The 24691-nt window shown below is 48.2% G+C and overlaps 1 protein-coding gene across 3 annotated transcripts in view; it reads right to left on the minus strand.

Moving 5' to 3' along the window:
- galnt14 (UDP-N-acetyl-alpha-D-galactosamine:polypeptide N-acetylgalactosaminyltransferase 14 (GalNAc-T14)) overlaps window positions 1-24691 on the minus strand; it is a 110491-nt gene that overhangs the window by 4142 nt on the left and 81658 nt on the right. For 2 of the 3 annotated variants that reach the window (XM_086190453.1, XM_086190454.1), the window contains 10 exons: window positions 23810-23875; window positions 19948-20069; window positions 14649-14736; window positions 13321-13405; window positions 11885-11988; window positions 10328-10454; window positions 7402-7494; window positions 6736-6819; window positions 4093-4237; window positions 1274-1393 (listed from right to left, as the gene is read on the minus strand). In XM_086190453.1, coding sequence (XP_086046579.1) covers window positions 1274-1393; window positions 4093-4237; window positions 6736-6819; window positions 7402-7494; window positions 10328-10454; window positions 11885-11988; window positions 13321-13405; window positions 14649-14736; window positions 19948-20069; window positions 23810-23875 — 1034 coding nt within the window. Of the gene's footprint in view, window positions 1-1273; window positions 1394-2852; window positions 3592-4092; window positions 4238-6735; window positions 6820-7401; window positions 7495-10327; window positions 10455-11884; window positions 11989-13320; window positions 13406-14648; window positions 14737-19947; window positions 20070-23809; window positions 23876-24691 lie in introns of those variants that run through there. The other variant, XM_086190456.1, reaches the window with a different exon arrangement.

Consider the following 24691-nt stretch of genomic DNA (forward strand, 5'->3'; position numbering starts at 1 on the left):
ACTGAACTCCTTCCTGGTTCACGGCAATCAACAGAATCCACAACTGGAAACAATAGACAACGGCAAAAACCTAGACCGCCATTCACACTGCCATCCGGTTCAGAGTCCTGATGAACCGCACTGGAATGGTTGAGGTGTGTGGGAGGAGCTGGGGCCCCTGCAGAGAACCCACATGGGCGCAACATGCAAAGTCCTCATAAGAGGGTTTGAACTCTGACCTTGGGTGCTGCACTGGTCAGAGATGACATCACGCGACCCTAAAACAAAGGCTTGACCCTCAAAAAGGTCATTTAGACCCCAGCTAGTTAGTAAAACAATAACACACACACACACACAAGTGGGAGGAATAAAAGCTGGAGATGCAGAAGCAGCAGAATGACGAGATCTTCAGAGGTGGAGGGCGCATGGACTCCACGTGACGGAGGACGTATGTGGTCGTGGACGTCACTTTGCAGAGGGGGCAGTCAGAGGAGACCTGCTGGCTGGTGGTGCGTTGATGACATCATAGCTGGTGCTCAACTCCTCTGTGGAGACGATGACCCCGAATGTTGAACTCTGATTCTAGCAGCTGATCTGCTGGAGAGGAACCCCAACGCCGCAAACCAACAACCATCCAGATCCTCTCAACATGGGAGCTGAAGCTGGCGCATCAAACCGGACGCCCCCCCCCCCGCCACTTCATTGCTCTCACAAGTCACGAATGACTCATAGATCAAGTAATAACAGCAATGACACACACGCAGGACTGACTCAGCCCCCCCCCCACACACACACACTTGTTTCCCAGCAGACGAAGCAGTTGGTGTAATGAGCTCATTTTTAGCCACCTCTCCCTCCCTCCTCCTCATGTGCACCTTCCCACCTGTGCCTCCCTCTCTCTCTCTCTCTCTCTCTCTCTCTCGCTCTCTGTGGTGATTTATTGGTTGTCAGGTCCTTCTCTGCTGCAGGGGCTTGTGGGACGCCGTCAAGGTGCCCAGTGGTCAGGTAATGACAAGTGTGTGTGTGGGTGTTAGAAGTTTTTCAGACTCCCTGTCCAAAAAACTGTCAAGCATCTGCCCTCATTGCACGTGTGTGTGTGTGTGTGTGTGTGTGTGTGTGTAATGATCATCTCTGGACAAATTCAGATTTAAATTTATTAAAAGTTTGATTAATTTATCAGCCATACGGATATACGATAGTGGCTGGCCTGCAGCGACACACCACCTGTCAGCAGCCTGAAACCCGTGCGTGTGTGTGTGTGTGTGTGTGTGTGTGAGTGTGTGTGTATACAGACCTGCTTGCCGTCAGCCATGTTGCAGGGCAGCAGCAGCACCTGGGACGCGGGGAAGGTGGTGGACAGAGACAGACAGTGCTGCTGCTGACGGATCTGCTGGCCGTGAGTGTAAACCCAGTCCTGCACACACAGAGTTGCCATCAGCTCACGCTCGCCACGCCGGTGCCCTCATCACCGCTCAGGTTCTTTTTCAACTCAGCTCACCACACAGTTGAAAGGTAGCTTGAAACCAAACGCTACCATAGCACTACTGCAACACACACACACACACACACACACACACACACACACACACACACACACACACACACACACACACACACACACACTCCTACAGGAAAGTGTCATATTGAACTGGTGGTTTGATTGAAGCAAACACCAACTTTTAATTACCGCCCTGTCATCGTGAAGCTGTCAGACTTCATTGATTCCTGACAACAGTTTCATTGTTTCTGTTTTCAATGATCAATTATTTAGGGTGTGAAAAGGCCATCAATAATTCCCCCCCCCCCCCGCACAGTGTGAATGTGATCATTTTTAGTGAGTAGTGTTGTGTAATTCAATGTTGTCTTTGTGCAGAGACTTGAGTCGGCACAGGTATTCACGGGAGGAGTGTTTGTACTCCAGCGCCGTGGTCAACTCCTTCCTGGACTGTCACGGAGGAACCCAGTTGATGAAGTCGGACTTCTCTCTTCATCTGACCGCTCAGAGGCGGAGCAACGGCTCCCGTCTCTGCACGCCGTCCTTCACCTCAGACGCAGTCGAGAATCACAAGATGAAGGTGAGCTCGGGGATCAATAATCCAGACACGTCAACCTGCTTCGCTACACACGGATCGCGGGTCACTGAGTAACCTGGACGACGCCAGCAGGCGGGATATCGCGGCAGGGATTATTTCAGAGATGAACAGTCTGTTGTGTGGAGAAGATGGTGCTGCTACGCGCAGCCCTCGGGTGGTTTGTGTTCTAGCTCGCTACTCTGGGTTTAATCCCTATTAATCATTTAGACCCAAAAAGGAGGGAACGTAGGGCCCAGGCTTAAAAATACCTGCAGGAAGCAGCCGGAGCTGAGACAGCCTGCATGCTCAGCAGAAGCGTCCCCAGGCGCCGCCCCCACGGTCCCATCCATGTCAGCTCATCCTGACCAGCACGCGGCCTCATAGTTCTGATCAGAATTATACTTTCATGGCTCAGCAGGTTGAATTTCACGCCTGTCAGTCTCCTCATGCTGTGGCATGTCGACCTGCTCTGTTCAACACAGCTGTCAACCCCATGCAGTGGAGACTGAGGAACACCTTCAGCCCAACAAGGTGGACATGCTGCAGTCGACAATCCGCTCTCGGCGTTCTTCTACATGTCACAAGGTCACACGGTCAGGTGTGTCCTGAGCCCAGAAACTAGAAAACTCAGCCTCAGCTCTTCTGTGAGAACTCACACAATCTAAACACCACAGAAGCTTCCAACCAGCCTCCAACTCAGGGAGGTCTGAGGAACGTCTGGTATCATGGCCACGCCCACTTCAGGTCTAGGATCCAGGAACAGGAACAGGAACAGATCATCTACAGAACATCAGTGAAGAAACTGCCAGGACAGAAAAATGAATTGAATGTGTTCACAGATGTTTCCTCCTGGGGGGAGGAGGAGGAGCAGGAGGAGCATGAGGAGGAGGAGCAGGAGGAGGAGGAGGAGCATGAGGAGGAGGAGCATGCGGAGGAGGAGCATGAGGAGGAGGAACATGAGGAGGAGGAGCATGAGGAGGAGGAGGCGGCCAGTCCGTACAAGAACTCTGAACATGAACCATCATGGAAGAAGATGCTTCAAGGTTTCTCCACATTCAAACACACACACGTGCGCCACAGTTATTTCCCTGGAGGGTTCAGGGATTTGAACCAGCAACCTGCCGGTCTCAGACAGGCCTCTCCGGCCTTCAGGCGCTTCAGCTGCTGACACATTCACTCTCAGTGCGGTGGCTTGCTGGAGCGGATCAGAGCCTCCACTCTCACTCTAAACACTGAATAATGAGAATCCTAGGGGTATTAATTATGGCTGAGGGGAAGCTGCTCACACACACACACACACACACACACACACACACACACACACACACACACACACGCACCACTGTAACCTTATCAAGGGTCAGTTTGATGTCTGCATAACAAGAATCTTATTTACATGTGCTAATGGCCGCTGAGAGGAAGAGGAGACTTTCACACATTCTTCTTCGGCCATCTTGGTTTCTTCTTCTCCTTGGCGCAGTGACACAGGAGCAGCCAGGTGCGCTCCAGCTACCTGCACGCTGGGGTCTTTCAAATCAATCTGATAGCACAAGGTTTGGTTTGCAGACACAAGAGCTGTTTAAGTGTTTTGGGCTTTTGGTTGAGGGAAAACATTTGATCCTTTTGGTTACAGGATCGGTATGGAGGCTTCTGATTGGCTGCTCGTTCACAAAGCATCAGCACACAAGGAAGAACAGCTTTGATCGCCACAGCGTATCAATTACTAACGATACGATCGGTTCAACAAGAGAGGAGGAGGTGTGTTTGTCGTCCAACAGGAAGTGATCAAGTCAGGGATGAGGAAATGTTGTAGTCCAACAGGAAGTGATCATGTCAGGGATGAGGAAATGTTGTAGTCCAACAGAAAGTGATCATGTCAGGGATGAGGAAATGTTGTAGTCCAACAGGAAGTGATCACGTCAGGGATGAGGTGCTGTAGTCGGTGGCCACCACTGAGTGACAGACCAGTTAAAGGTGTTGGTTCTAAAACCTTTCTTAGACAGGTAGCTCCGCCTCCTGCAGGTTTAATTTTGCCTCTCACCTGGTTGACGGCGGCGACGCCCTCTGCTCCAGCGCAGGGTGCCAGTGTTAGGACGGGCAGGTCCTGGCCCTCCAGCCTGCGGGACTCCAGACAGTTCTGCCTCTGCCTGATCACCCCTGACTGAGAGTCCGAGTCATCAGGGACCCTGCAGCAGGAGGAGGAGGGGCGGGAGTTCATTCACAGGATCCGGATAATTAGAGAGAAACGGCGTGTCCAGATACCAGCAGAGGAGAGGAGATACACGCCATTAGGTTAACGGACCTATTAATCCTCACAAACACATTAGGAGTTCAGAGAAAATACAGTCTTGACTTTCATACAAACTAACAGCTCCCACAAACTGCAACGCCGCCATCTCATTAACCACATCAAGACATCTCAGCTAATTTGACAGTAATTTATCAGCATTTTATAATATGACGCATTGGACCTTTAACGCAGCCGCTGCCGCCGAAGGCTACGCTCCTCTAAACTCATTACTTCAGAAAGTTTCCTCCCAATCTTCCTCTTTGATAAACTTTCTCAGTCTTTCTTGTTAAATTCTCGGCTGTGCTATAAACTCGGGCTTAAGCCTGTAGCATTAATTCAATCTGCTATCTCGCTCTGTTTTAATAACCCGTGAAAGGTTATTCTGCGTTTTAAGGGTCAGGTCCGTCCTCCCAGGAGAGCCAGCCTGTTAATTCCATTCAGGGGGATTAACACCAGCCTCCAGTGGGTAAGTGGGTATTTAAGTGTGTGTGTGTGTGTGTGTGCGTGTGTGCGTGCGTGCGTGTGCGTGCATGTCTGAGGAAGTGTTTAAATGGAGACGCTTGTGTGTCTCAGCGGTATTGGAACGGTCGGGCCACTGGGAGTTCAGCCAATCAGGACGCAGAGAGATTTAACACATAAACACAGTGAATGAGGCGTTCAGGGAACCTGGGCGAGTCTTATATTTAGGGTATGATTGGGATGTACAACACCTAATCCTGAATCACTGATGTGTGACTCACTCGTGAGCATCTTACCTCGTTACAGCTCGTGTTTCTCACATGAATTAAGATCTATTTAGAAACAGTGATTTGGGTATGACCTGATTCCCCAGAGGAAATAAATAAATACGTCAATACATTAAAAAAAAATTAACACAACAACAATACCTGGCCTAATAATATTTTACTCTATTACTATTTTTTTTATATCTTTCATATTTTCATCAAAGGAGGCCCGGTGGAGCAGTGGTCCTCCCTGTGGCCCCCATCAAGAAGGTTGTGGGTGGAGCAGTGGTCCTCCCTGTGGCCCCCATCAAGAAGGTTGTGGGTGGAGCCCCGGCTGCAGCACGGGGTCTTTCTGGGTGAGTCTCCATGTTCTCCCTGTTCCTGCTGGGTTCTCTCTGGTACTCCAGCTTCCTCCACAGTCCAAAGACATCAAGAGGGACCAGGTTAATCCAGACTCTAAATTGACCGTAGGCGTGGCTGGGAGAGCCAATGGTTGTCTGTCTCTATGTGTTGGCCCTGCCATGGACTGGTGACCTGTCCAGGGGGAAGGCTGCTGGGATAGGCTCCACCCCCACCACCCTCAACAGGAGAAGAGGGAGGGAGGGAGGGAGGGATGGATGGATAGAGGGAGGGAAGAATGGATGGAGGGATGGACGGATGAAGGGATGGATGGAGGGAAGGGTGGAGGGATGGATGGATGGATGGGGGATGGGTGGAGGGATGGATGGCGGGAGGGATGGATGGATGGATGGGGGATGGGTGGAGGGATGGATGGATGGATAGATGGATGGAGGGATGGATGGATGGAGGGAAGGGTGGAGGGATGGATGATGGAGGGAGGGATGGATGAATGGATAGATGGATGGATGGATGGAGGGATGGATGGAGGGATGGATGGATGAAGGGATGGATGGATGGATGGATGGAGGGATGGATGGAGGGATGGATGGAGGGATGGATGGAGGGATGGATGGATGAAGGGATGGATGGATGGATGGATGGATGGATGGATGGAGGGATGGATGGAGGGATGGATGGATGAAGGGATGGATGGATGGATGGGTGGATGGAGGGATGGATGGATGGATGGAGGGATGGATTTTCATGGAACAGTGACGATAACCCAGCTGGCTGCTGTTAAAGTCATGTTCTCTCCTGCAATATTTCTCAGTGACTCCAGGAGGAGAGAATCAGCCATGTTCCTATTTAGCTTTAAGCTCATGGAGACTGACAAATACTTAGAAAACAAAGACACTCTTTGGGTGAAGTGTCACGATCAGAACCTTCCAAAAACACACGTTACGTTTTTATATAAAACCTATTTAAAGGAACTTTAGATCTTATTACAATTCAGTATTTCAGCATTTGCTTTCAGGCAGCAGCCCACCATCAGCTTTCATTATTAATGTTACTATGTTTGAGCCTCCTGGATTATAGTAACAAACCTGAAAACACACATCACATGACGGCTCGTGTCAACTGGGCATGTGCGTACCGGTGTAAACAGGAAGCTGATTGTCAACTCTTTAAATGACTAAAAGGAGAGGTATAATAAAAAGATGCAAATTCTCTGTACCCATCAAAACAAGCAGATGGAATACAAATTAAAACACACACACACACACACACACACACACACACACACACACACACACACACACACACACACCTGAGCTCTGGGTAGACGTTGTCCAAGTACCACTTGAATGATTTGCACTTGAGCTTCTTGCGGAGTTCAACTCTGCCTCTGATGCTGGTAACACACAAACACACGAGTCAGACTGCGTAATTTGTGATTAAAAGTGGAAACGACAACAAAAATGAAGTCAGTGAGACGTTTCCAGCCTGAAAGTGAAGCATCACACCTGCATTCTTTCTGGCGGTCAGCAGGGGGCGACTCCCCTGCTTGACTGCATCGTTGCCTCTGGGAAAATCCCCCAAGCTCTCGCTGGACTTGTGTCCTGACGAGTTCATGGACTCAATTGCTAGTTCTTCTTCAGGACCTTGCCACATTAATTTAGTAAACTACAATCAGTTTTAGAGTCAAATCGTTGCTGGTGGGGCTTTACGGGGCTAAGCTTGTCGCGAGCATGGTGGCCTCAGGGTGGGGGCACAGCCAATCACAGCACAGCGCCCTGTGGTTAAATGTCAGTGTTTACCTGCGAGGAGCAGATAAGCGCTGGTATTTGGACTACAGGTCTGTCCCCGCTCTGTCCCTCAGTACCGACCGACTCATCGTTATGCTCATGTATCTACACCCTAAAATATCAGCATGTCACTGTAGACAGCGAGAGGGTGTGTGTGTGTGTGTGTGTGAGTGTGTGTGTGTGCTTACTCTCCATATGATTTCCCTCGTGCTGCAGGGCGAGCAGAGTAATAGAACAGGCGAAAGTCGTCCATCCACACCTCGGCTGTCCGCCGTGTGTTCCTGACAAACAAACACACACGCGCGCACACACACACATAGTACTTGTGTTTGAAATGTGGACATACATGAACATGCATGCAGCTAAAAAATCGATACGTCTGTCATCTGAACCTGGCGCCAGTGACAACCTGAACCCTTTTAGGGTGTAATTTGACGGCCGCTGCGCCTGATTGATGATGCTGGCTGCTCCGGCCGGCGGGCAGCTCTGCTCCTGCTCCCACTGGAAACAGTTCACAGACCATTATTGCCATCACTCACGTAGCGGAAAAGAGTTGAAAGGTTGAAAACATTATTGAACAGTTAATGTCATCAACACTGGTAAAATGCAGCAACTTTAACCGGCCTCCAGAGTGTGAAGTCGTTGAAGCAGAGACTTGGTGGGCACCAGGGTGGATTCGGGAGTGATTTGACCTTTCACCTTGCTGAACAGACGTTTTTCTGTCATCCCGATGATCTCAAGATATGAAAAAGCACGTTTCCTCCTCGCCTCGCTCTGAAGCAGATCGCATGTTTGCAGCAGGCATAAATCCTTCGTGCTGCTGCATCCAGTTCAGCTCACTGCGTTTTATTCACTGCAGGATCATTCAGGCACAGTTCTCTCTCTCTCTCTGTTCAGTAAGAAGCGATTAGGTGAGTTTTGCTCTGAAGCGTCTCAGTGAAATGACAAAAACCCTCCATTACAGCCATCACACACTGCTGAGGCGCTTTAATAACGAGCGGCGATATGAGCTGCTTGTAGGCGTGTAAACATAAATACACGTCGGCTCACAATTATAAAGTCTGTCTCACACACATGATAGCAGCAGGCGTCAGGGAGAAAACGGCGTAATCTTTGTAATCTAATCATTAAGCCTTTCTTTCAGATTTAGCATATTCATAACCAGCCTGCCAGCGCACATGTCTCCAGCTAATTAACTGGCAGAGCAACAAGCGAGCAGACAACAGCCGCTTTGTTTGAGAGATCGGCGATGATCACAAACACCAGGCCATCGTGATACGAATAAAAGTCATTATATTCTCGGTGGAACAGATGTTGCCTCGGTAACAGCCGACAGGGAGTGAAGCCGGTGACTAAGTGGGGGAGCTGGGATAATAGGCAGCGGCTCCATCTTGGTGTAGTTCCTCTGGAAGTTTAAACGAGCTGTTGGGAGGAGGCGGGAGCGGACGGTTAAGAGCTGAACTAGCAACCCAGCAGCGCTGCTAACAGTCACTGATCCACCACTCCTCGTTTCCACATCCAGATCTCCATGTGTTTGTGAAGCTCCCCCTTCTGTCTATTTCCGGTTCGGTTTTTGGCTCAAGTACTGAACTTTTGCTCCTGGTTTAGGATACACAGTGGAGAGTGTCCTCATTAAAACAGCTAACAGGCTACCAGTGAGCTAACATGGCACTGCTACCCCTGCAGCAACCTCTGAGGTGCTCTATGAGGATAATCATCAGGTCTAGGTGTCAAACACAGGCCCAATTAGCCCCTCACCCTGGGCTAATTAGCAGACCATTCTGACTCCGGGTGTTATTAGCATCACCAGACATGCCGCTGTGGGAACGAGGCATTAGGCTCGCTCTCTTCTTCCTAAACCTCATGGAACAATGAAATGGTAAAACAAAACTGAGTACAAATTCTTGCCTTGAAGGCTATGTGCCTTTCACTGGGTTTCATGTTAAAACAGGAAAGAAAATATCAGTTTAAAAACATGGACATGGTAATCTAGCTCACTGTAACAGAGCACTGCAGGGATCCAACAGGAAGTTAGCATGTCCACGGCAGCCTCCACCAATAGCCAGTGGGACTGTTACCTTTGATTTGGACACAATGGTGGAGTCAGGTTTACGTCGCGAATGCCTACATTAGTTGTAAGCCAGCAGGTTTCAAAACATTGCAGATGTGCAGGATGAAACTAACTGCGAGGTTTAAGTCGTCATTAAATTTTTGGCGCTTCAGGACCAGAACCAGGATCCACAGATGCGTCCTTGAAAACGCTCTGAAACAAGAATCCAGGTCCCTGAAGGACACTGCAGCAACAGTTCCATGTTGTAGCCTCCTTGCCACTGAGTAACAGCCAGTGGCTAAGCAGCGCTTCCGAGGACTTCTAAAGATTCGTAGGACAGTTATTGTTTGACCTCAGTTCAAACAGGCAGTGTGGCCTGATGCCACCAGGGTGAGGACGACACCCTGATGTTGACACACTAAATTTGGAAATCTGAATAGAAGCAGCCTCCTTATTGTAGCCTCCATTAATCTGTTTATACGAGATCAGTTCACATGCCGCCTGAGTACATTAGTCCTGTTAATGGATTATTGGACTGCCTGTAAACATCTCTCCGACTGTTTGAAAGGGCCACGGAACACAATAGAGCTTATGCTAATAGGATAATATTGTAGTCACAGCTCAAAGGCTCCCGAGCAGCTGTAAATCCACTTTAACAATGATGTGAGCTGCGTTTGGTGGCTGTGACACACAGCTACGAGGGCTTCTGTTCACTGTGTTGGCCGGCCGGTGAATCAGTCGGTGGGTAAGTTGGTTAAGTAGGTGGGTGAGCAGAAACAAGGAATTACAGCTGCTGCCTACACAGATGTGACTGTGATTCCATTGCATAAATGCATCCGTTAAATGCGGAAGCAACAACTTCACGATGCTCGTGTGCTTTGTTGCGACCTTCAACAAAGTGACGAGCAAATAACCTTAAATGTAAAAAGTGTCAAAGTCTGTCCTGTGATAGTTGAGCATGAATATGAGCTGGTGACACCACAAAGGTTGTTGACCATCCTCCTCCTCCTCCTCTTCATCACCCCTCCCTCCAGCTGCTGGCTTACGTCTGCTCAGACACGTACTTGATGTAGGTGTTGGCGTTGCCCTCGGGGAAGACATACGGGTGTTTCTTCCTGAACACGTGACCCACTCTGCTGCAAGGCAAGATCTCCAGACTGCCACCACACTGCCACACACGGAATGAGATCTCTGCAAGGACACACACACACACACACACACACACACACACACACACACACACACACACACACACACACATCTAAATCTACATCTCAATATTCATGGTTTACCTATGCCTACATTTTAGCGTGTTGATCTGACATACTGCTAGTTAGCTTAGCACAATGATTGGTAGTGTCCGCTTCCCACCCACTACCAGCCATTGGGCTAAGCTAACTTAGCTAGCTTGTATGTTATCATTGTTGTTTATTGTAGCTCTACTTGTACAACTTTTGTAATTTCAGCTACAACAGTGAAAGTTATTATCTAAAACTAACGATATACATTATTCATTCACTTTTGAAAACATATTTCTCAGTTATCATTGTTTCTGTGTAACTGAGCTTGTTGTTTATTTGGCTCCTTCGTTCTGTCTCCTCGTTAGTTTTCCATGCTGCTCTGTTAAAGTGGGCCAAACCTTTCTGAATATTTGATGACCTGCTGACTGGTTGATTCCATGTGCGCTCCTGTAAATGCGCGCGTGTGTGCGCTCCTGTAAATGTGCACGTGTGTGTGTGCGATCCTGTAAATGCGCGCGTGTGTGCGCTCCTGTAAGTGTGCACGTGTGTGTGTGTGCGTGCGTGTGTGTGCGCTCCTGTAAATGTGCGTGTGTGTGTGCGTGAGTGTGTGTCGGTGCGACCTGCTTTCACTGTGCTTCCAACTCAGCAACACACACCCTAGACACGTAATGGTTGTTCACACTGTTGTGTGTATATGTGTGCGTGCGCAAGCTCAGAGAAGAGAAAGAAAAGTGAGGAAGTAAGAGGGTTCTACAGCGACGGCGAGGGAGCGAGAGAGCTGGCAAGAGAAAATGAGAACATGAACTGATGAGGAAGAGGAAATGGAAGTAACGATGAAACAGCAGGCAGTACAAAGGAGAACAAGGGAAGTCGGCGAGTTACTGACACGGAGCCTGCGAGACTGACAAAAACATGACAGCGAGCAAATGAGCGTGTGTGTGTGTGTGTGTGTGAGAGAGAGAGAGAGAGCGAGAGAGTCAGAGAAATGGAGGAAACTGTCTGTCATTGACCTGAGGGAAGCAGCAGCACAAGCGTCTAGGTTCAGCTACCTGGAGGCAGGTAGCAGCTGGAGCGCCAGATGTTGAAAGAAACCTTCACCTGCGTTAAGTTGATGTTAAACGTATTCTGTCAGTGAACCCAGCAGCTCAGCTGCTCTTGAACCCATCAATCACTTTCTTAGAGTAGCCGTCTGCTAATGGTTTCCAACCAAATACATTTGCATACTAGAGGACACTTGGAGGGGCCCGGGTCCGCTGACGCCACACTTTCTCAAATCAATAACCTTGAAAGTCGGTTTGTGTATTTGAACCCAAACTGAGTGTTTTGTGGTTCTAACAAGGAAACGTGATAACTGGATGGGAAGGCGCAAAGATGTCTCACCGAAGTTCTCCCCACCCCAGATGTCCATGGCAGTGTCATACTTGCCGAGGTGAACAAACCAGGAGCTGTCGATCACAAAGAGCCCGCCAGCGATGATGGGCGTCCTGCCACAGACACACAAGAGGACGTCAAGATCAGATGAAGAATGTTTCTCTGCGTCTCATCCATGTCATCGTGTCTCTGCTGGTAGACATGCATGTATCATCTGTCCATCTGTGAGCGTTTCACGCTCCACCACCTCTGAAATAGCACACCGCCATGTTGGCTCAGTGGGGACTCTGCCCCAACTGCCAACAACCCGACCTATGGCGAGGAAACGCCATTAAGTTGGTAACTGTGAATGTTTGTGTCTCTGTCTTCACTGCTGCTTGTTTGTTCATCTCTCTGGAACAAACACTCTGTCAGCCATCAATCATCCACTTTGTAAAACTGTGGTAAATGAAACACCTGAGCAGGACCATTAGAGGGCGCTAGCTTTAGCATCAGGCTCATGTTTCAATCCGTCATGTGTTTAAGTGTATTTTCAAGTACTCACAAAGATGTTTCTCCCTCCTTCATCACTACTTTATGGCTCCAGAATGCAGGAAGAACCAGCCATGCATATTTAGCTTGAAGCTAACGGAGACTGATGCTAACAGCAGCTGAACTGTCCAGAAACATTGACAAACTCTCCAGGTCGTCGTCTGGGACATTCAGCCTCTGATCATTAATCCACAAACACTTTGATTACATTTCAAACCAAGTGGCAGAGTTCCGTGATTAAAAAGTGGGATGCTCCTGTGTGCGCCGGTGACGTCCACCAGCGGGACAGCGTGAGGAAAGGAAGAGCTTAACTGTCAGAATCGAACTGGAGCCTTCAACTTTGGGCTGCTGGTTGATTTGTGAGTCTTCATCATTGTCCAGTTTACCTGTGTGAAGGTCGGGGTCCACAGAAAGGAGATACTCTTCCCAAAGTCTCCTCCCAACACTCCAATAGCAACATCGGTTCTATCTGTTACCTTCACTGCTGCGCCGCCGCCATAGTTGCTTTGACTCTCAGCCAGAGTTAACGGTGTCATTGCATTCATGGATGCTGATTGGCTGAGTGGAATCCCGACCAAGACAAACGCTCCGCACGCATCTTTCCAGACTCTGAATGAATTTTTAAAAATTACAGGTTCAGGGCCTGCAGCCAGGGGACCTCAACATGCTGTTGTACTGAAAAACATCAAGGACGCCATTTTTTTGCCAAACTACAGTGAAGAAACGGGGTCAGGACACGGGCGACGTCAGCGTGGAGGCTTTAATGGGTTTATTGTGTGTTTTAGGCTCCTTACTGATTTTGTGGTGGTCTACATTCACTGAACAGCCTCTCAGGGTCAGGATGTGTGTCTGAACGTGTGTGTGTGTGTGTGTGTGTGTGTGTGTGTGTGTGTGTGTGTGTGTGAGTAAATTACTTGATGGGCTGAGTCGGGTCGGTCCGGCGAGCTCTCTCCTCTGGTGACAGCTGTTCCCACTTGAAATGGAGACTCCAGTCAAAACCTGAGAGATACCAAGGAAAGTGCCAGCACACTTGAGTGTGTGTGTGTGCGCCCTCACAAACACACATATATACACACACATATATATACACAAGTATACACACACACGCACACACAGTGTATATATATATATGTGTGTGTGTGTGTGTGTGTGTGTGTGTGTGTGTGTGTAGGAAACGAGTAGAGAATCACAGGAAGGAATTTATGCCATCAGGTAATAAAAATAAATATGCTGAATTGGCAGTTTCATGTTTCTAAAATGTCTATTTATTGTCATATTTGTTTATTTATTCCCTCTGTCAATAAAGCTGTTTGTTTGAATGTAGAGTGTGTGTAGTGTGTGTGTGTCTGTGTGCTGATCTGGCAGTCTAGTGGAGCTGCTACAGCAGCATTCCCAGTCCTCGTGTGTGTCTGTGTGTGTGTGTGTGTGTGTGTGTGTGTGTGTGGACAGGGCGGTAATCATCATTGATTGGCGGACGGATGGCTGTTACCAGCAGCCGACGGCAGCTATCAGACAGGCTAATGGAAGGAGGGAGGGACTATGAAGCTTTCAGAGGTGAACGATGACAAAAGGACACACTGGACGTGTTGTGTCCTGAAGTGTCGTCAGCACTTCTGTGCGTCTGCCTCGTACAACTCGAAGCAAAACCTCTACATCATTGATCTCTGACGCTTAGTGCTTATTCACCAAAACGTCTGTCGGGGCCATTCATGTTTTGGACTCTTCTAAGTGGTGCTCAAACACACCAACATTTCACTACAGCACTCCTAAAGAATATTAATAACCATGGAGGTCGGCTGTCACTCTGCTGAGGGTTCAAAGAGCCAACTTCAGAATCCAGAGTAACACGCTACTCTGGCGCTCACACGCTACTCTGGCGCTCACACGCTACTCTGGTGTTAACATGCTACTCTGGCGCTCACATGCTACTCTGGTGTTAACACGCTACTCTGGTGTTAACACGCTACTCTGGCGCTCACATGCTACTCTGGCGCTCACATGCTACTCTGGCGCTCACATGCTACTCTGGTGTTAACATGCTACTCTGGCACTCACATGCTACTCTGGTGTTAACATGTTATTCTGGTGTTAATATGTTATGCTGGCGCTCACATGCTACTCTGGTGTTAACATGCTACTCTGGTGTTAATATGTTACGCTGGCGCTCACATGAGGCCATCACGAGGGGTGCCTTCATTCAACAATTCTTTATTTTACACAGTCTAGGGAAGTGTTGGCAAACCTCCACGCAGGTCAGCAGATGCGGCCACATAAGCGAAGGTGTCCATGTTGATGATGTCTATGACGGGGCTGACCACCCGGGTCGGGTCCTGGAACACACAAAAACACAAAATACCCCACTGAAACAGGAAGAGACGGACAAGAAAATCACTGGCAATAAATTAGATTTCCCGTGCAGTGTGTTTGTTGAAACGGTGCTGATGTTCCAAGGCTGTTCTATAGCAGCACATTAACGGGAGTTTCAGTCTTTCAGCAGCAGCACAGCCAGCGAGGTGAGAGTGACCTCTACCTCCATTCTCTGCCATTGATTTCTACTCCATTCACTCGGCTCTTTCTTCTCCTCTGCTGAGAAAATAAGAAATACTGAAAACTAAAGGAGAATTCATCCTGAATGAGGCGAAAAATTAATAAGACGCTGAACACAGGAATTCAATACAGGGCACTTCAGGGAGCAGCAACATCTGTCTGTGTGGTTGAGCATGAAAACTGAACGTAGTAGAAAACACATTCTCCCTTTCCAAACTTTTTTACTCATCAAGCCAAGCAGCAGATGGCGTTTGCTGCGGCGACGCACCGTGTCACTGGAGACGTGCGTGATAAGAGTTTGCCCTCTGATCACGACGACGTGAACAAGAGAAACAACCTCTTCTTGAACGACTACTTCAACTTCAACAACTTCTTCTTCAAGGTGCAAAACAATTTAATTGGAGCTTTCAGACAAATCTGTATTGAGAGTTTTAAATGCTCGGAACTCCGGTCTACGGATGGAATTAAACAACGCTAAAACTGTACCGTTACAGTGCGACAATGTTACACCAGCATAATCCAGAAAGGTTGTTGTAACACAGATTTTACACTTTGCTGCCATATTGTCAAGTTAGCTGAAAAGTACATTGGCTAAGGTTACATTCACGACTACTACTATTACTACAACACTACTACTACTACTACTACTACTACCAACGTAGTAAATGAGAACGCTCGTGAAAAGACTCTGCTGTTGATGACTGAATGTAAATCCATCCACCAGAGAACTGACGTTCCACTGTCTTTGAAAACCTCATCACACACTTCTGGAATTATAAACTCGAAGCTCTCGGACAAATTCACCGACGATGTCAGGACTACCACAGTAAGGGGGTGCTCATGCAGGGTGAAGCCTGGGAGAACGGCTCCATGTGAAGGCACCATTTGCCCAACTTCACTGTTGGAATGTAAAATAGCAGGTAATGCTAAGGAAGCTAGCATTTCCTTGTGTTTTACAATATGGATGAACAATCCAACTTGCTGGTCACACGCTACCCCTGATGTCCTGGAGTGTGAAATAAGAAGTGCCAGCTTGTTTGGGTCTGCTTGTGCCCTGCACCTGACTGCCTCCTATTTCTACTTCGACGGCACAATTTATGAGGATAAAGTCACACCCACCGACTCTCTGAGGAGAGCCAGACTCGCTCCTCCCGTTAAATCACTGCCTGCCCATCGATTAGTTTGGTCAAACGGTTGGATGTGTCTTCAACCGGTGACATTACACAGCAGGTGGAGCCGTTCTGGACCATTAGCTGAAGGGTCAGCACAAGGGGACGCTGGCGGCCTCCGTCTACAAATCCAGCCACATTAGCGATCGCCGTGTCTGCTGTAATAGCTGTAGACTTAATGACGGTGAGCAGCAGTCAGTCAGGGTGACGCATTCACAACATTACCGACGTAATTGGATGAGTGTTAGTTTCAAATCGCTCGGGAGACGCTTTGCAATTTCAGCCAGATTTTTATTTTTTTACAGCTGATTTGAAATGAGAGGATGAGCGTCAACTCATCAACTCAACCCATCATTCTTCACTGTGGGTCCTCCGTTCTTCTCGACAACAGCGCATCCAATCAACTTCCAACTTGGCAGGGTTGTTGCAGAGGATCTGACGGAGAGCAGCATCAAAGCTGACTCCCACACTTCAGAGATACCCGCAGAGATAGAATTAGCCTGTTAGCTCACCTGTAGCCTGTTAGCTTGATTTTGCAAGAAAACAATTTGAGCCACAACAAGACTAACTTTTTCATCCCTCCATGTTCCCCCTCTTCTCCTGTTGAGGGTGGTGAGGGTGGAGCCTATCCCAGCAGCCTTCCCCCTGGACAGGTCACCAGTCCATGGCAGGGCCAACACATAGAGACACACAACCATTGGCTCTCCCAGCCACGCCTACGGTCAATTTAGAGTCTGGATTAACCTGGTCCCTCTTGATGTCTTTGGACTGTGGAGGAAGCTGGAGTACCAGAGAGAACCCAGCAGGAACAGGGAGAACATGGAGACTCACCCAGAAAGACCCCGTGCTGCAGCCGGGGCTCCACCCACAACCTTCTTGATGGGGGCCACAGGGAGGACCACTGCTCCACCGGGCCGCCCTCTTTTTCAACACACTCAAAGCAAATACATGAGCAGGAACAAGTCAGACGGAGCTTCGCAAACACAACAGAGGTTTTCCAGAGAACATAAATAGACTTCCTGGGTATTAAAGAAGTAACAAACTACAGACGTACACAGAAATGAAGAAATGGGCGATAGCGTCACCTGAGTGACAGTTTCTGAGCAGCTGCATCTTTCTTGTTTTCAGTGAACAGCGACCGTAGGAGGCCTCAAACCTTGATTAAAACCTTCCTCGCTCCCCCTCTGTCCTCGCTCCACCTCTGTCCTCTGGACGCTCCAATCACTTCATCAGAAAGACAGCAGGTTTCATGAGATCCACAAGAACTCCCCCAGAAAGGCCTCAGGTCACAGTGGCTCAGACCGGCCATTGTGGTTCAAGTGTGATTCCAGCAAGGCAGTTTAAAACAACAGCAGCGGCTCCCAGAGGCGTTAGCATAGCTGCTGCTGTAGCATCAGTGACATCACAGCTGGGGAAGGAGAACACCGCTGAAGGAACTGTTCTGTGGAGGTGTGCTGGGTTCTAACTCACTCTGTGTAAAATAAAGGACTCTAAGTTCACGGTGGTGTGGAGCCAACATGAGTGGACACAGACAGTGATGGATGGTTCTCCTGCACAAACACACGAGTATGAATATGGATGACGTGTTTGGGTGTGGTTCTACTCATCGATCCCTGCTTCATAAACAGAGTTCAAAGGTCTTTAATATCAGCAACGACAGCTCGACGTGCCGCCGCCGGAGGAGGGACGGGTGACCACATGGAGAGACGGAGGAAAGTGAGAGAAAAAGAGTGAAAATAAGAGGCAGTGATGGATGGATGGATTTCTCAAGAACAGTAGAGATTTCAATTTCTTATTCCACAACATTTTCAGAAATATTTTTCTTTTTTTCCTTTTTTGACACAAAGGACGAATAGCAAGTAGGAGCCAGTTGAAAGGCCACGATGGTGGTGAAGACAGCATCTCACTCTTAAAAACAGGTAGTAACATGCACTTAAAAGGGTACAAATACTTGTTGGTGTTGGGTACGCTTTTGAAAGAAAGTTGTCTACCCTTCAGTTGACTTTGTACCCTTTCTGCTGGTCAAAAGGCTCATGTTTGGCTTCTTGATGACAAACAATGCAACAAAGTCCGCTTGTCCTCCTTCGTCTAACATCCCAGCGACCAGCAAGCTGCCTGAGCGCTGCGGGATTCAGCTGTAAAAGACACCAGGCCTTGTTTTATGTGTGGAAAGACAAATTCACCTGATGATGGAGAAGTGATGGGTCAAGTGGGGTACTGAATGTTGCCTAGTGCCCCCCACCCCCGATGCCATGGCAACAAATCCTCTGACATCTCACAAAAAGCAGCAGTCAGTCAGAAAAGTGTGAGTGAAAAGGTGAAGGAAGGAGAGAGGATGGCTGAGTCAAAGAGAGTGCAGAAGAAGAGTGGAGGGGAGTAAAAGTGAAGGAGATGAGGGTCAGAAAAGAGGAGAGGTCGTGTGACGAGAGATGGGATGATGTTTACAAGCCAGCTGGCGGACGGGGAGAGACGAGCTATGACAGACGGGAAAATGAGGAGATGTCTGGAAAGAGAAATTATTAGAAAAAGGTGAAGAGGCAGGAACCACAGCAGGAGAGAGGACAGGTGGAATATAGAGAGACAAATAGAAGGTTGCATAGAGGAAGAAAAGTGTCAGGAGAGAGATGTGATAAGAGGAGGACGTGGTGGTGGGGAGGTGAGAGAAATGGAAGGAGACAAGGTGAGAAAAGGGAGGACAAGTGGTGAAAGGTGACATGAGAAGGGAGGAAGAGATGTGAGTGAAGGAGGAGAAGTAAACAGAGGGCTGAAGGACAGAGTGCACCACTTAGCTCTTAATGAGGGGCAATCAGAGCCACGGCGATTTTCTCCCTCAGCACTGTTCCTCCTTAACCACCAGAGTCACGCAGTCAATCGCTGCATGACTGTGAAGTGGCCTTGAATACACACTCACAAGCTCGTACACGCACGCACACACACGTCTGTGCTCACCTTTGAGTGATTATGAATTTTGATTCTGTGACTCACACACACTTTGTTGCTTTGCCCCTCAGCATGACCACCGAGACGAAATCTATCAGTAGATCTCACGTTGGTGAGGCACGTTCAGTAAAGCCAGTTGACCTGAGTGGATCATGCTGAGGTTCAGGTCGCTGGTCAGTTTCAGGAGGCTTCATCGACAAATAATTGAGTATCATCTGCATGTGAATATTCATGAAGTGTTTACGATGAAATGGTATCATTATATAGTGCAAATAACTGTGGTCCAAGCACAGAACCTTGTGGAACTCTGTGACTAAGTTGAGTGTGCAAGAAGCTCGTTTACAAAGTTTTAGCTGATTAAACGTTCCAGGCCCTGAAATAGAAGAAGCACGTAACTGCGTGGTGGTTCTACAATATTAGAGGGAGGCAAAAACAATAGATCTATAACGATACAATACAAATTGGCGATATTATACAGGTCTCTCTCGGGCCCTCCCTCTTTTGACAACTAGTTTTTGTGTTTCAATGTTTACAAGAAAGAAAAAAATGCAACAAAAACCATCATATTTTGGGAGGAACATTTTCAAAAGAATTAGGAACATTCCAGAAATTCCTCATGAAAGATTTAAGTCATGTTTCCTGTCTCAATGTTAAAGGAAATGAAAACTAATCCCAGGATTTGCTCCTAAATTGAAAGGGTTCTTCCTTGACTTGATCGACTGCCTGGGAGGTTTTCCTGCTATGAGGGAGTCCTAGGTGTTCTCCATGGTGGAGGCCAAACCCAGGAGGTCTTAGATTTCAACTAAATACAGACAAACATCATATTTGCAGACAAAACATCAGGGGAACTAGTGTGCCTGAGATAAACCCTCGGAGGCTGAATACCTGTTTGATCCTCTGCAGGAGGGGGGGCAGCCAGTCCTTGTTGACCTCACAGTGGCTGTCCAGGAAGGTTAGGACCCTGGCCTTCGAAGCGTCCGCCCCTCGAACTCTGGACCTGATCAGACCTGATGATCAAACGATGGGATAGATTAAATACCAAAGAGAAAACAACCAAACACCCTGACCTCTACAAGGTTGCAGATTTAACTTCAATCTTTACATTAAATTGTAGTGGTAGAATCAGACACGTAGCCGGAACTACTTTCCTGACTGGGCGCAGTGATTTGACGCAGCACCTCCAAAGCTCCACTGGAACTTGGGTCAACAGAACCAAAGGTTTGTTGAGGACTAGAAGAGCGACTGCTGCTACTGATGAGGAGGAGGAGGGTTCCTGCTGGACACACCAGCATCCTGGACCTGAGCTAGCTGATGCTAACACTTCCACCCACTACCAGCCACTGGGCTAAGCTAACTAGCCTGGACCTGAGCTGGCTGATGCTAACACTTCCACCCACTACGAGCCATTGGGCTAAGCTAACCAGCATCCTGGACCTGAGCTAGCTGATGCTAACACTTCCCACCCACCACCAGCCATTGGGCTAAGCTAACTAGCCTGAACCTGAGCTAGCTGATGCCAACACTTCCCACCCACCACCAGTCATTGGATTAAGCTAACGAGCCTGGGTCTCTATCTTCTTGCGAGCTGACATGTTCTTAGCGAGGTCTTCTTTGCGTATTGAATTCTCTGACGCGTGACCTTCTCTGTTGTGATCTAATTTAGTTTACATGCAGCACCTTTTTGGTTGGTGCCTGACAGACTTTCCCCACTTTTGATTCTTGTCTTCTTTCCCAGTGATTTATCACATTCATCACGCATCCATACATGTATTAACTTGAAAATATGAAAATATCCATGGAGAACACACACTTGGATTCAGCTGATATTGAACATGAAGCCTTGGCACCTTCAGAGATGCGAAATTGAAATCCTCCTCTTCGCCTGCTGAAATTGATTCTTTTCAGGGCGGCAGATCGGATAACACAGTATATACTCACGTTTCACGCTGGCGAGCTGTGACGATCAGTTCCACGACTCTGTCCTCCCCCCTCACACTAACACTCTCACAGCAGCCGGGATGTTTTTAGGAATAACGGGCAGGAGAAGACACCCGCCCCCCCTCCCCAGGCAAATCAATGGCAGACTCTTAGAGGGCCCCCCATCATGGACACAACCTCTGAACAGGCCTGTCACACTGTTTGTGTGTGTGTGTGTGTGTGTGTGTGTGTGTGTGTGTGTGTAAAAGTAGGTGAGAAATTGAGGAAGTGAATTGGGGTTTGGAAGAAAAATGTGTCGGCTGAGTGTGTTTTAGAAAGGGCTGTGTGTGTGTGTGTGTGTGTGTGTGTGTGTGTGTGTGTGTGTAAATGAGGCTGTTAGGGAGGCCTCCCTGATGGAGGCCGGCCTTCTCTTCTATTTGGACTAAATGGTCTAATCAATACTCCCTGACATGGAGACATGGCGTGTGTGTGTTAGTGTGTGTGTCAGTGTGTGGACAGTTTGAAAGGGTTTAGTTTGTTTTCTGTGTGTGGGTTGTGGGTCCGGTTGTACGTGTGTGTCGGTGACATTGTACGAAGAGACCATGAAGTTTCACGCCGCGTCGTTAGCCAGCAGCTCAGCCAATTAAAAATCCCATTTCATCCTCAATAAGGCTTTATTTTATGGATGGATGGAGTCACACATGCACACACGCACGCACGCACGCACACACACACACACACACACACACACACACACACACACACACACACACTGTGTGAAACATGTTCACCCATTCACGTATACATAAACCTAACAGCCTGGCGTCAGTCTTGAGTGAGAAACCCAATTGTTCCCAGGTCAAACGCCGCTGAAGGCACTTTTCCATGACGACACGCTAATTGTCACATCTTTTCCAGAGCAAAGTTACGACGTGTGTTCTACCAACACGAGGTCGTGAAACCAGAGCAGCCACACCTTAGTTTCTGACTGTTCACTGGACCAGAGTCGGCACCGTGAGCCTGACATCGAGCTGGGTGTTTCAGTGACTGATGCGGTGAAGCATCATGAACCATTCATCTTCACGTCTGTTAAAATTAATATTTAATTTGTCACTATTTAATCAATTCAGCAGCAGTGTCTGTCCTGATGTACCATTCATGTTTGGGAACAACAATTGGACGAACAACAAACAACCACTGTTCTCTAAGGTCATAGCAGACGCACCCTGCTAGTCGTGCCCACGAAAATATCAAGTGGCGAGGCACTACAGCTCTTTCTGTTAGCATAGCCAGAGACGCTAAAGGTCCCTGCTAGCATAGCCAGAGACGCTACAGCTCCCTGGTAGCATAGCAAGACACGCTAAAGGTCCCTGGTAGCATAGCCAGACACGCTAAAGGTCCCTGCTAGCATAGCCAGACACGCTAAAGGTCCCTGCTAGCATAGCCAGACACGCTAAAGGTCCCTGCTAGCAAAGCCAGACACGCTAAAGGTCCCTGCTAGCATAGTGCACGGTGGTACACAAATTCAGCTACAACACTGTCAGACGTCAGGCGAAACACTTCATTGAAAAAGTGGGATATTTTGAACGAGTGTAATCATTGCGTCATGTCAGATCGACAGTTTGTCATTAGCCAGATGAATCACACTACATGTTGATGACTGTTTAGACCTTTATAAAGCAGGTTCTTGCTTCTTTGAGTTGACATCACCCTCCCCCAGAGAAAGGAAAGCTTCATCCAGGATCATCTGCAGTGGGATTAGTGAGCTCTGTCTAATTCTTGGCCCTCCACCATCCTTTAGTTTCCTAAATTGTTCATGACCCGACCACATTGTGCAGCTGTCATGTTAATTTGTGTATTGCAATCATCTGTATTCTATTTTTAAGGGCATAGCGGCAGCTCCAAACGGATTATACAGGGACATGATGAGCATGACGCATGAATGTATTCGCCAGCTAACCAGGAGCAGCATCCACATTCAGTCTCCAGCTCCCCGTTTCTGATATGTTACATGTTCGGGGGCCAGTCTGGGCCGCTGGCGAGATGACGCTCAGGCCGGCTGAGGGTGATGAAGGGCGTTATTATCATGGCGTCCGCCCTTAGCTTCAGATCACATCAGGCAACGCCAGGGAAGCAATATTCTTCTGATTTTTGCCGTCTGAGAGTGTTTGTGGATGAAAAATTAGAGGAGGCTGCGAGCGCACCACCATCCGCAGCACATTAGCGAGGCTGGGCTTCCATGCAGGACTGCAGGTGCGGCATGTGATCTAATCTCCTAACAACAGTGACTAAAAGTTTCCAGGAACATTTGCAGCGATGCAGAATGTGGTCGCCTTCAGCCCCCGGCAACACGCACGTAGCTGTCTGAATTCTGGATTCATGAAGAAGTCACGCAGGGGAAACGTCTAACAGCGAGTACGGGAAGACTCACATGCTCCTCCTCCTGGAGGAACCTGGAGGTCGGCCGTTATCACAGATGTGTCACATCAGAGCATCTGTGTCTGATATGCTGACATGAAGCATACAGAAAACAATGGTGATTGTGATTGACAGGTGTGTCCAGCAGAGGGCGCTCAGGTGCCTCCACCCTGATTATCTTACTATTTTATTTTGGCCTTTACTTAAATGGTCATGTATGACAATGGGAAGTATTTCTAAATAAAATAAGTTTGTTAAAGAAATGATCCTTTTACCTTTACATCCTCATATCAGAGCAACACTGGTGCCCAATGAACATAGAAAAGGTCCACACACACACACACACACACACACACACACACACACACACACACACACACACACACACACACACACACACACACTTCCATACCTTCTCTCTTGATGTTGCGAAGACATTTGACTTTGGGTAGTTTGATGAGAAGCTGACAGTCACTCTCTAAAAACACAGAGGAGAATAAATGAGGAAGGAGGTTGTTGACGTCTCGCCATCACGCAGCGACCTGCATCCACGCACAAGCATCTGAGGGACAGTTGGCCGACGGAATACAAACCAGGAGGATGTGAGTCCTTGAACCCGGACACGTATTTCATGATCTTCAGACAGTGACTGTTCTCCTGATCTTAAACTATCAAGATGAGACTGAGAATGTTGATGATCATTAATAATTCAATGTAGAATAAATATTCAAGTGTATTCATACATGTAACAATAAGATTGAATTGGAAACACCACCACCAACAATAATATTCATAATCGAAGAAGCAGAGATAAACCGGGAAAGTTGATCGTCCATGAATGACTTCAAACCTCCATCAGCGCCCTTTGACCCGGCAGACACGCCTCCTCGCCACTTTCACACAACTGCTCTTCTGACTCCAACTCTTAGCTCTGACCCAGCCGGAAGGTTAATTCTTTTTTTGAGGACAGTGAATGACAATTTTCTGCCAGGAATCAGAAGTTCCAAAACTGTGAGGCGGACGGATGGTGGACAGAGGGGGGGAGGGGGGGTCAGCGCAGGGTTGCGTCGGTGCTGCAGCGGTCCTCTTTGACCATGTTACTGCGTTTCACTCGTGAGTTACTGGAATCTGTGAAAATATCTCCAAATCCCTCCACCTGCCCTCCCTCCCTCTGTGATGGGCTTCACCTGTCGCTGCTGTCCAGCTGTTACCGCGGTAACAACTGGCCAATGGAGTTGCAGCAGAGAGCCAGGGGTCAAAGTTCATCTCGGTGGAGGACTGAACTCTGTTCCTA

The sequence above is a fragment of the Aulostomus chinensis genome, chromosome 20 (assembly GCF_037954235.1).
Source record: "Aulostomus chinensis isolate RoL2024-O1b breed Wild chromosome 20, RoL_Achi_v1.0, whole genome shotgun sequence".
NCBI lineage: Eukaryota > Metazoa > Chordata > Actinopteri > Syngnathiformes > Aulostomidae > Aulostomus > Aulostomus chinensis.